Source organism: Sinohyriopsis cumingii, chromosome 7 (assembly GCF_028554795.1).
Source record: "Sinohyriopsis cumingii isolate HCF-2022 chromosome 7, ASM2855479v2, whole genome shotgun sequence".
Lineage (NCBI taxonomy): Eukaryota > Metazoa > Mollusca > Bivalvia > Unionida > Unionidae > Sinohyriopsis > Sinohyriopsis cumingii.
The window spans coordinates 6,813,709-6,827,684 of NC_142967.1; the positions used below are offsets into that span (position 1 = coordinate 6,813,709).

At 33.0% G+C, this 13,976-nt stretch overlaps 1 protein-coding gene and 1 long non-coding RNA gene across 2 annotated transcripts; both read left to right on the plus strand.

The window, feature by feature from the left end:
* The first annotated feature begins 7,159 nt into the window (after positions 1–7,159).
* Positions 7,160–13,070, plus strand: LOC149794688 (uncharacterized). The gene is made up of 3 exons (XR_016422179.1): positions 7,160–7,335; positions 8,886–9,087; positions 12,904–13,070. It is a non-coding gene; the product is annotated as an uncharacterized LOC149794688 (long non-coding RNA).
* Positions 9,098–12,744, plus strand: LOC149794689 (uncharacterized). The gene is made up of 2 exons (XM_089964296.1): positions 9,098–11,380; positions 11,681–12,744. Exons 1-2 carry the CDS (start codon positions 11,203–11,205, stop codon positions 11,890–11,892), a joined length of 390 nt encoding a protein of 129 aa, XP_089820422.1. The 5' UTR covers positions 9,098–11,202; the 3' UTR covers positions 11,893–12,744.
* Positions 13,071–13,976: the final 906 nt, after the last annotated feature.

Here is a 13,976-nt window from a genome sequence, read left to right on the forward strand (position 1 = left end):
TATTGTAATATACATATGGTATGTCCCATTTGATATTGATATTGTAATATACATATGGTATGTCCCACTGGATATCGATATTGATATTGTAATATACATATGGTATGTCCCATTGGATATCGATATTGATATTGTAATATACATATGGTATTTCCCATTTGATATTGATATTGATATTGTAATATACATATGGTATGTCCCATTGGATATCGATATTGATATTGTATTATACATATGGTATGTCCCATTGGATATCGATATTGATATTGTAATATACATATGGTATGTCCCATTGGATATCGATATTGATATTGTAATATACATATGGTATGTCTCATTCGATATCGATATTGATATTGTAATATACATATGGTATGTCCCATTGGATATCGATATTGATATTGTATTATACATATGGTATGTCTCATTCGATATCGATATTGATATTGTAATATACATATGGTATGTCCCATTGGATATCGATATTGATATTGTATTATACATATGGTATGTCCCATTGGATATCGATATTGATATTGTAATATACATATGGTATGTCCCATTGGATATCGATATTGATATTGTATTATACATATGGTATGTCTCATTCGATATTGATATTGATATTGTAATATACATATGGTATGTCCCATTGGATATTGATATTGATATTGTAATATACATATGGTATGTCCCATTGGATATTGATATTGATATCGTAATATACATATGGTATGTCCCATTGGATATTGATATTGATATTGTAATATACATATGGTATGTCCCATTGGATATTGATATTGTAATATACATATGGTATGTCTCATTTGTATTTACATCTCAGTTTATAGCTTTTTAAGAATTTAGTGATTAGTTGTTTGATTATTGGAAGTCGGTTTTGAGAGACGTTTCTCAGCCCAAGTAATTAGAAGTATACGTCATAATGTTAAGTACTGAAGAGACCTTATGATAGTATGGATTAGTTTCGTGAAATGGTATACACATTTTGTAGCTGGAGATGGGTCAGAGCAGGACAATATGTTTCATGTGGGCGTGACAAATAGCTCCCATGTAAATAAGACGTGTTGTTCGGCTGTACCTGTCAGTGTGAGGTTTTCATGACAGGGATCTATATTTTTTTCTGAAATATACTTCTGTACGATTTCTTGCTGGGAATAGTTTTATTTTGTTCGGATCTGTCTTTCATTTAAATATGTCAGCCTTTCATTTAAGTAAGTAATATAGTTTATATAACGTTATGTGTATTTAGTTTGCATTATTTGCTAGGTATTTTATTCGTGATATATTATGGGTTATGTAAAAATGTATCTTGTAACTAACATTGTCCAAAATCTAATTCATTTTCTACCTGACCCGACTCATCCATATTTGCTTTGTATATCAACCTGAGCCCAGAACATTGGAAATTCCACATCTAATGTCGGATCTACTTAATGTTTACCACATTCTATATTATAATTTTAGTAACAGATTTTGTATTCTACATTTTGAATCTTCTGGAATGAAATTTATTTTCCATTAGGTAATAGTTTCTTATCGAAATTGCTAATTGTGACCTCGATCTGATGAGAGGAGTATAAAATCGTGTTTACTATAAATATTATTTATTCATGCAATAACATCGGGGAAGAAATCATTTATATTATTGTATTTAGATCTTGATTTAGGTGAAATAATTTATTATTCTCTGGAAATACAAGGTGCTCAATTATACCCTTGTAAAGAGACATTAACTTTAAATTACAGTGAATTCAAACAAGGAAACCTTGGATTATGATATTCTGATTCAACAAAATTCTGTTTGCACGTCAATACAATTCAGGACATTGGTAAATTAGTACATTAGAAATTACCGACCATTATAGGCACATCAAGACCTCCAACTGGAACTTTTTTTGGAATATCACTAAAGAATATTCAGAACTTTATTCATTAGGATTTGTGTTAGTAATTCTAGGATTATTTCGGATTAAATTCGCTTTATCGTAAGTTTTCTTCTCTTTTTCTTGTTGGCGTTGTTTGATTTGTATTATTTACATTTTCACTTTGTATTCTAGAGAAATAAATTATCTGTTGAATTTTACATTTTACAAAGCTTGTTGTTTCTTATATATGTATGTATGTATGTATGTATGTATGTATGTATGTATGTATATATATATATATATATATATATATATATATATATATATATATATATATATATATATATATATATATATATATATATATATATATATATATAACATGGCATTTAAAGAGTTGGTTTACAGCAATTTGATATGCCAATACTGTTGGTATATCAAATCGTGATCCGCCCATGGCGCAATAATACGCATACATAAACATACTTGGAGCTGTGTGCCGTTGGGACTATTGCTATATAGCGGTGATGAATTTCCACTCATTAATCATTAGTGAGGTATGAAAAGAACGAAAATTAAAAATAATCCCCGTTTTCTGAATTAAGTTCACATTGTACACAGTTTATTCTCAATCCCTTCTTTATCCGATTTCCCCTCCCCTCTCGTGCACAAGGGACAAAATATGTATAAATCTGGAGTGAGAGAGAAACAGAAATTGGATTGGATAAAACAAAAAAAGTGAAACTGAAATTGCACCACGTAACCTACAATATTGTTCTTCATAACAGTAGGTATACACTTCCCTTGGGACATATCTGAAGTTTTTATATAATCTATGATACAAAGTTGCAATTGCCGGTCGACACAGTTAGGTAAATGTCTTGGTTACGGAGCACACATTTGCAATTTATTTAAGGCTTTGTTGATGTTGTTGTTTCTTAAACCTATTATAAGGTTCTAAAAATCGATTATTATTAATTAAATATGAAAATATATAATGGCCGCCTCTCTCTCTCTCTCTCTTTCTCTCTCTGTTTGTCATCTCTGTCTGTCTGCCTCTCTCTCTCTCTCTCTCTCTCTCTCTCTCTGTTGACCACCGTATCAAGATAATATCACGTGTTTCAATGGCTTTTCTTTCGTCGCAAAGATTTGATCTGATTGCATGTCCGTTACACCAGTTTTCTTTTCTGATGTGTCATCAGCGGAGATACCTGTGGAATCATTTTCATCGTTTGAAAACAAACTCATACACCAGACTTCAAACACAGAATCAATACTTTTAGCCATAAGGTATAAATTAATTTAAAAATTGTGTTCAACAGCATGTTATGTATATTTAATTTAATTGTTTCTTTGTTTGCTAGTTTTAAATTGTTTATTCTATTACATGTTATTGTAATATAACATGGTATGCTGGACTTAACCGTGTCCACAACTGAGTTCATTTCTGCTTAACCTGATTGACTTTTGTTTTCTTTTCTTTATTTATTTACTGTATGTAAATAACTAAAAATAGCTTCATTATTTTATATGTGTATGAGCCTATCATCAGCATTATTGTTCATATAAACAAGAAGGAGTAAATATCTGTATCATGATCAGGGTTTTGGAGATTCCTATGTGAATTTTGTAGGCTATTGTGTTGTAACTAAACGAGGCTCATTTAATCATTCTAGAAGGTTATTTTCCATTAGGTAATGGTTGTTTTTAGAAAATGCTAACTGTGACTTGAGGTCATGCAGAGAACTATATTATGGGACTGTGAGGATTTTTTTCTGTCATGCTTTAACATCTAGCACTTTAAGTTCTCTTACGTTGTGACCAGTTTGGGCTGAATTTCATTTTCTTCAAATTACTGAATTCAAGTGATTATTTTCTCTGGAAATACAAAAATGCTCTGACAAAGTTCTTGGATAAATACGTTCACTGGAATTTATACTGAATAAAAACTTGGAATAATAGTTTTGTGAATCAAGAAGAGACTGTTGACACATCATCACTTCGCAGACTGACTATAACAGACACATCATCGCCTTTAATTTAGGATCTCTTCGGGACTTTAACTGACTTTTATTCAGGACTTTTATAAATATGAATTGTGTCGTTAATTCTTGGATTATTTTTGAATTTCTTTTTTCTCATTTTGTTCACTTTGTATTCTAGGGAAATAAATTATTTGTTAAATTTTACAAATCTTGTTGTCTTTCACTCTTTTCTGTTACCTATTTGAAGAGCACAGACTCGAACCAAACAATATTCAGAATATTATTTTTTGCAAATCCTATTTTATTCTGAAAAATCTGATAATTAACGAAATTTGGAATTTTAGTCTTAGCTAACATTTTGTATTCATGATCTGGATCCCGATCAGGTAGACTTTTATATTATAAACCTGTGTTATAGCACATTCTCTATTTCTTGATTATGTAAACACGGTATTTATTTCTTCTAAAATATACCCTTCCACCACCACCTCTTTTTCACGAAGATTTTGTAACTTGTAGATACACTAACGAATGAATACGCAGGGCCATAGAGAACGATGACGGGCCCTGGAGGTATGAAATACCCGGGCGTCTCCTAGTTCTTATGTTCAAACAAAACTTTTCTCTTATAAAATTTTAAAGTCTTGTTCGGCCCGGGCCCTCTTTTGGCCTCAGGCCCTGGGATATATCCCGGTTGCCCCCACCCCTTGTCAGCCCTGTGAATGTGTGACTTAATGATTCTAGTTCAAGAAGATTTAGTACCTTGTACATGCACAATGTATGAATGTGTGACTTGAACATTTGCCATATTTATATTTTGAAATATCTAATGTTATGAACGTTTGTTGTGGTCTAAAAGACCGAACAGATTCAATGTCATGTATGTTCGTGAAAATTTGTACTCGAAGATTTGCTTTGACGAAATTGTCTTCCATTAAAATTCTGAGATTAGTATGTAAAATTCCTAACTAGAAAATTTTTTTATATCATCAAAAGCCTGACCCAATGAAGAATGACAACAACTGTTGCGGAACCTATGCAATCTCCACACGCTGATAATGATGGTGCTAACGAGAAAATGATAATGATATTTTAAAACTGATCAAAATTGACATACTCTCATCAAAAGCCTGACCCAATGTAGACTGACTCCAGCTCTTGTGGTACCTCAAGCTGGAAGAGTACTCAAGATCATGTATGTTCGTGAAAATTTGTATTCGAGGATTTACTCTAATGAAATTGTCTTCCATTTTCAATTTAGAAATTAAATTGTTGAATTCTTATCTAGAAGGTTCTTTTCTGTCATCAAAAGCAAAGTGTTAATTGTACTGCGCAAGATGATGCGCATGCTGCTGTCCTACCTTCCGGTACAAGAGGATACCTCTTCTTGATGGCCAAAATATAAGATGCGAGCGATTTCATTTCGGCAGAAGGCAAGTAATTCAATAATTGTCTTCAGGAGAAATGGGCATCTCGGACTTAATATATATAGACATCTCGGACTCAATATATATATATATATATATATATATATATATATATATATATATATATATATATATATATATATATATATGCATCATTGGACTTTTTATGTATAGAGATCTCGGGCTTAATATGTATAGGAATCTCGGACTTAATATGTATAAGCATCTCGGACTTAACAGGTATAGGGAAGTGGGACTTAAAATGTATAGGGGTCTCGGACTTAATAGGTATAGGGATCTCGGACTTCATACGTATTGGCATCTCGAACTTCATATGTATATGGCTCTCGGATTTAATACGTATAAGGATCTCGGACTTAGTAGGTATAGGGATCTCGGACGTAATGCGTGTATAGGGATCTCGGACTTAATATGTATTGGCATCGCAGATATGTATAACAATCTCAGACTTTATATGTACAGGGATCTGGGACTTAATAGGTATAGGGATCTCGGACGTAATGCATATATAGGGATCTCAGACTTAATATATACATAGGCATCTCGGACTTAATATGTACAGGGATCTGGGACTTAATTGGTATATGGATCTCGGACGTAATGCATATATAGGGATCTCGAACTTAATATGCATAGGGACCTCTGACTTAATACATGTATAGGGGTCTAAGACTTATTATGCATAAGGACCTCGGACTTAATACATGTATAGGGAGGGACAGGTAGCATAACGACTTTCAATAGCAGTTTTGATCTAGATTCTTTTGTATTAGAAAATTTGGAGTTTGGTTCTGTCTCTCAAATCTGCTTCTATTTTTATATAAGTATTTGATTGTACCAAGCTAACATCTGCTCTCTCAAGACACTGGAATATCTGATATAAATGAAAAGAGTGGCATGAAAATGGGCTTATCATAACATGTATTTCTTCACATCTCCTCCATATGTAAATTGTATCATACTTCTGTACATAAAAATATAAAGACAATATGAAATTACGATAATGTCGTTGTACCATATATTTAAATGTACGTCACAAATACACAAAAATACAACAATACAATCATATATGGGTTCGGATAAGTATGATCTTGAGGTAGCTATTCCATTCCAGCATGACCCAATGCAGACTAACTCCAGCCCTTATGGCACCTATACGATCTCCTCACGCTGGGGAAAATGGTTCTAAGGAGAAAATGGTAATGATATTTTAAAACTGATCAAAGTTAGTATATTGTATTGTTATTTCTGTTCTATCTACCAATAGTTCTGACAAAAATTAATCTCTCTCTCTCTCTCTCATTCACACACACACACACACACACACACACACACACACATTTTGCCTTATCCCCAATAGTTGCAAAATGTGTCGTTACATTTGTTTCATGTGGTACATGAATCAAGGTTCTCAATCGAATATGTAATTTTAATGCTAGTAAACCTTAATATATAATCGCTGGACTCAGTAATTATTTCCTTATTGTGTACGTCTGCATGATCGAGGAAATATATATTCCATTTTGCAATTACATGTTTGAAAAAAGATAATTGAAATAGCTAATAATATGAATTTAACAAAGCTCCATCAATGAATCAGATTTGGTAATAAATGTCAAGACGATTCAAGACTGCTGAAGGAACATCAGTCTTGGAGTCAAAACCTTTTGCCCCCAACTCGTAATTTGATAATCAAAGGCAGTTACTAAACACCGCAGACATATAAACAGCAGGAAGTCTTTTGTGATCAAATTTAAAAACAAGTTTGAAAAGACACGTGACTTAATCACATGCTGAATTTATTACTTCTGTCACTTCTAGTGTTGCTATATACCTAGCCATCGAAATATATTGCGTAATAATACTTTGTACTGCCTTCTTACGGAATATCTGATGTCCGTAAGACGATAACGTAAGCGAGAAATTTTTAAAATAATTTATTCAGGAGATAAAGCCAGCACCAAGTAATAAATTTCTAAAACAACGATAACTAATCTGAGAACGTGATGTTTAAAAGTAAGTATATTCTTATTCTGTCACCTAAATTTCTAGTAATTAGCTACCTTGTCTATAAACAACTAAATATATTAGCATGAGTGTCATCTAGCTGTGTGGTTGGTCAGTAAATATATCTATCTCTCTATTTATTTATCTATCTTTTCGTATACTGACATTTACATTTGCAGAATTGTTAACGTTTTGTGTTATATTTTATCTTGCGTTTCACGTTTACATTTATTGGTAAGAGTTTATCTTCCTAAATTCGTGTGCAGTGAGGTTGCGCACAATGCTACTACATACATACACATTATTTTTATAATATGATTTCGTTTAAATTTTGTTGTACATGCCACGAGAAACATGATCAATAAGTTTATCGCAGATGAATGTTTATAAACGTAATGATATCTTTCACAGATTTAATGACTGATAAGAGTTTTTTTAAGGCAGTTTTTTCCCTTAATGTCATAGAGAGTTATTAGAGGTGTTTTCTATGTCTCCATAGAGGTATTTTCTATGTCTCCATAGAAGTGTTTTCTATGTCTCCATATAGGTGTTTTCTATGTCTCCATAGAGGTGTTTTCTATGTCTAAATAGAAGAGTTTTCTATGTCTCCATATAGGTGTTTTCTGTATCTCCATAGAGGTGTTTTTTATGTCTCCATAAAGGTGTTTTCTATGTCTCCATCTTTAGGCCACGGTATAATATGTAAACAATCGATGTAAAATCGTAGAACTCCATTTGTTCAATTATCGAATTTATCGTATAAAACAAGATCTGGATTAAAAAAGAAAAATAGAAAAGAAAAGGAGGAAAAATAAAATCATTTTTGTGTGGTGTTTAACGCCATTTTTCAGCACATAGCGAGTATTGTATTTGGTTGGGGAACACCCGTGGAAGAGCCACCGTTTTAGGGAAAGTTGCTGGAAAGCTTTCTCGCCTGCTACCGTTATTCGAGCTGAGACTCGAACTCACGCGGACAGAGGTGAGATTTGTGAGTGAGCTATAAGGATGAGCGCCATAAACCACTTGGCAACCAGTAGTACCTAGAAAAGAAAGAAGAATGGAAATGACAATTATTTTATATCACAGATTAGCCCTTCTTTTATGGATTATGTAGCGTCCAAAACAGTCCCTTACTAATAATTAATATACATCTTGATTTTCATTAACCTCAGACATTTCTCAATAAATTGCAGGAATGCTCATTCGTTTCGTAACGTTTAAAAGCTAGGTACATTACTACAGCTGACAGTTTCCAGTAGATGTACTATTAAAGAATAGAACGGAGTATTATCTCAAACTATGCAAGAAAATTAATATTGAAGAAAAACAAAAAATTGTGCTATTCCAGGAATATATTTTCTCAAGTGTGAGTGTGTATTTGGGTTTGTAACGTAGCTTTAACAATTTTCCAGTCATATTTTTTGTCAAAATGTTAAATGGGATGCATCTATTCAGATGATGATAAATTATCATCACGATCATGCATATTTTACTACTATTTTTACTTTTTGTTGTTGTTATTATTATTATTATTATTATTATTATTATTATTATTATAGGCAAAAAAGAAGCCAAGATGATAAAATTGTTGGTTGCATTAACCTTCATATTGTTAGTGGCAATGGTGCATAGTCACACGATTGCTGTTCCACAGCATACTACCAGAGATCGCAACATCAACGGAGCACAGCGGAGTGCGTCTGGCGTTGAATTTCCCCTTTCCTTATATTTCTTTAGTGATTTGTATGACAGTTTTTGAAGGTAAGTAGCTCTGGAATGTAGCCCATTGCCGGAATATTTCTCTTCCCCCAATCACTCTTCCAATTATATAACTAAAACTGAAATCGGACAAAACGCTCAAAACGGAGCACAGATAATAGGAAATCTAATGAGACATATTGGATTCATAGGCTACACGGGTTAAATCAAGAATAATCCAAAATAGACCGCTTCTCGTGGATAGATAACAATAAATTCCCTTTAAACATTATTAAAATTTAGTTTCCCTGATATTTAATATTTTTCTCAAACCCATGATCTCAAGACCCGTCGTTCTGTGTAAAATGACTTTGAATTTTCATATACATTTTTATCTTTTTTTAATTATTCAGAACACAGTTTTGTAATACTTCATTAAAACAAAACATGGTATATGTTTGAAGTATCCGCAGTTTGATTCGATACAATATCTGGGAAAACAAATATTTGAATTCTAGAGTTTTCGATATTCCAACACATTGGACACATTTTGCATTGCTGTTGGTCTACTTGCTTACATTGCTAGTTAGATTCTGAATACGTACGAACGTTTACATATGATGCAACGTAACAAATAATGAAGTACAATCTTGTTGGTTCTATTCTTTATTTTAATCTTGTATCTTTATTTATAAAGTGTCTGAAGACTTAATATAGTATATGAAATTGATGTTATATATGTTGTTTCCCAAGACTCGGTAAATACATATCTCAGTATTAGGCACAATACGAAGTACGCCATATAAATAAGTAAATAGACATAAAATCGTAGTTTAAGGCATTTGCAAGATTAAAGATTATTATATGCTCTTTTTTTTTCTCCCTTAACTCTACATTGTCAGAATCATGCAATATTACATGATACTGAACTCGCGTACAAATACACATGTTGCATTCACGTGCATAAAGGAACTACTTTCTATTGTAAACAAACAGTGGACGCAGACGCCAGCAGTTTTGATTTATTTTATTTGTCTGTGGATGAAGTAAACCAACTGTTTGAGCCATTTGAAAGTAGATATGCCAAAGTTGACAATCTGGATGAATTCATATAATCACAAAATAAACTTTAAAAAAAAGCAGGCGACTTAACGTGATATCAGAAATGTGCAGCGATGGCTGTATGATAACAAACGTGAGACACGCTGCATTGAAACTATCATTCCGGATCATTTAAACACGTATTTAGGCGAGATGTTTATTACGATTCGCAAAGCCAATGGTTCTGAGTATCAGCCATGCTCTTTAGATTCCATAAGAAACAGCATAGAACGACATCTTAAGGCTAAAGGGTATCCCTTCTCTCTTAGAGACCGTCCATTTCAGAAATCAACCGATGCACTAAATTCTTTAAAAAAAATGCAACTGAAGAGAGCTGGTTTTGGAAGAAAAGGAAGAGCATCAGAGCCGATAAGCCACAATGACGAAAAAGCTTTATTTTCAGCCGGTGAAATGGACTCTCACACGCCAGCTGCTTTGCAATTTACCCTGTTCTACTTGTTTGGAAAAATGTTTGGATTTAGACCCCGAGACGAGCACAGAAAATTAAAGTTTGGAGATGTATCAGTTTTCACAGATTCAACCGGTACAAAATATCTTCAATATGCTGAGAGGGATAGCTTAACCTCAACAATACCTCGCGTTTTTTCTACTGGAACGACACCGGAGCGAGATCCTGTTCATCTTTACCTTCAATATTTGAAACGATGACCCATGGAAATGATGGATGCCGACAGCCCCTTTTATTTGACACCAATTCCAATGCAGAAATTGACAAAAACTTCCCAGATATGGTTATTATGTTTCTAAAGATTCAATGAATGTCCTTATTTAAAATAAAAATATAAATAAAGAAAACAATATTCGTAACTTTTGTTCCGACAATAAAAAGAATAAATGAAAATAAAATTTTATCAAAGTAAACAAAAAATATGGGGAAAATCTTGAATAAATTGTGTACTCTGCAAATACCAAACAGTTTTCTCAATGAAATGCATCAAACAACCTTGCAAAATGTAAGACAACAGATTTTTATAAACGTGTGCATTTAAAAAATATCAAAAATATATTTTACTGGACAAAATATTAAAATTTGTAGGTATTATTTGAGACCGACCAATGGGGGTTAATCAACTGGGAACTCTGATGAAACGAGCCGCAGAAAGGGCAGAAATCCAGGAGAGAATTACAAACCATTCAGTAAGGAAGACTAATGCGACAACCCTGTCGAAAGCCGTGGTCCCTCCAACAAAGATCATGCAAGTGACTCGGCATAAAAATATGTCATCTATAACTGGTAATAATAATGAGAATAAATCTACTTGCCCTTTTGCATCTTTAATCTCCTCAAAATGTACTTTGTGGGCTCTTTCTACTAATAAGAATTAAGTTGTTTTCCAAATAATGATCCACATCGCGGAAATGTACTGTAATATGTAGGCATATAATCCAGACTACATTTTTGAAATCGAAATCACATTACGAAGTAGACTGTACTGCACTCCGAAACGAAAAGAATGTGTTGTTTTCAAAAATACAATGTTGAATCCAGCATCATATTGAGAATTTAGATTTATAAACTTTCATATTTTTCCAGCTTACGATTTCAAATTATCCATGGCAGAACAGAAACAGTTATGCAGCTTGTTGTCAATGCCAGTCCCTCAAGTCACATGTGCATCGTGCAGAAAACATTCAGAAAGAGATAATCAGAATTTAGCTGGATTGACAGAACAACTAAATACCTCCATTCCTGACCAGATGGGAACTTTGTTCAATGGCGCAGTCATTCATAATATGACTTTTTAAATTGTAATGTTATATAGAGCAAAATGGGAGTTCTTTTTTAATTGAGTTATTGAGCGCACGGTACGTTATGAAGTTAAAAGGTCGGTGGGCGGAGCTATGTCCGCATGAATACTATTACTGTGTATTGAAGAATCTACGGTTGTGAATTTATTTTGGAATAAAGCATAAATGAAGTACACTGTTTCATGTAATGTATTTTATTAATAAGCCTTAGGTAGTTAAACAAAAATGAGCATATAATAAAAAGGTTACTGCATTTGTATGGGAAAATATAAACTCGTTTTGTCGGATGGATATACTTCACTCCCAAGGTCGTGCAGAATTTCCATCCGAAAAACTCGTTCATATCTTCCCATACAAATGGAGTAATCTATAATCATGCATTTTTATATTTCATAACAAAAAAACATAGTGAAATTTTGTTATGAAGTTTTCCATTTAGAACGAATCAGAAATGAGGGAAGATGTTGTGAAACCAACTCATAAATATAAAAGCAATTATTACAAATTGTTAATTTTGTTATTATCGTAATTCTTTGTTTCTTGTATCTTTTTCGGTAAGATATTGCTCTTGATATAATTGTAATTGTATTTTAAAATAATATTTTTCATCACTTAATAACTGAACGAAGCTGTGGTATTGTGTATAGTTACTGAAGGTCCATTTTTACGACTGCGCTACGTTCATTGATATGACCCAATAAATTGATGTAATAATGTAATAACTACACCCATTCCAGCTGCATATTTGACTTACTACCAGCGCAGTGTGAACAATCTTTTTACCCTACGTCACCTCCGGTAACCTAGATTGTGTTCAGTAACAATGCAAATTACTATCGGCGCACATCCTTATGCAAAAAATCGGTTACATAATTGTTCAGTTCTAACAGTGACAGCGACGAGAAAACAAATGTCAAAAATGGAAACCATAATTGTTTTCAGATCGTTCTGCTTTAATTAATCCCTCTGAATACAGTTTGAAACCTTTCACTTCTATTATCATTTCAGGTGGTATTTGACAGATGGCGATTGAAGAATCGGCATAAAGGAAAATGACAGAGATTAACATCATCGTCGTGTATTTGTTCTGTATTCGGTGTTAAACAGGGCACAAAAAAACTAATAAATTATTCTGCATAAAACTTGCATCAAAGTTTGTTGCAAATTTGCATTCATTATGTGTTTACGACTTGAGTCATTGTAAAACCAATTAAGGGAATACCTGGATTGGAGAATCTAGTATAATTCATGGTTGTTATTTTTTTAAAATTCTGTATCGTAAGTATTGTTTCTGGAATGTTCTTACTGATTGGTATATGACTATGGTATGGATTCATACAAATGTTTTTGTTTTGTTCTGGTTTAAACGTTTGCCTAATCCCGTGTCGATGGCTGAAATCTCCGCAGAAAGGGCAAGAGTTTCGTAAGACCTGAAGGATTGGTTGAACGTTGATACCCGGTAAAAACACGTACGATAGCTATTGTTAAAGGAAAACAATGACAAAAATAAATGCTCGGAAGCAATGGAATGTTTCCCCAGTGAAGGCGCAGATCCGGTATGTTGGCTTTACTTAATCATTTCCAGGGCTGAATAGGAGGAGCCAACTTCTAAGACCTGCGGGAGAGAAGGAAGAAAAAAAAACACCTTAGCGAATCGTTTAGTATATATTTATTCTGATGAATAAAATAACTAGCAGATTATTGACAGGTAATTTATACTAAAATAGGAATGCACACCGGTTAATGCCAGCAGACGAACTGAAGCATTCTCCTTTGCGTCGATCGCTATTTATATTGTTCTGCATGAGCTGAATGTATTAGAACATGATTGCACTCTATTGGGGGACTTTCTCTCTTCTATGCGATCGAAAAACCTTACACGATTGCATAATTTCAGAAAATACATAAACGATGCTGCAATACAATCATTTATAAGGTGCAACATGGACAAAAGTTAAGTATAACAACACACAATGGTGTCAATGGCGCGTGAAATCAGATATTGATATATGTATACGACCACGTTGTTACTCATCTTCAATCATCGCTGAGCACGCATTTTTTTTTTATATAAAAATTTT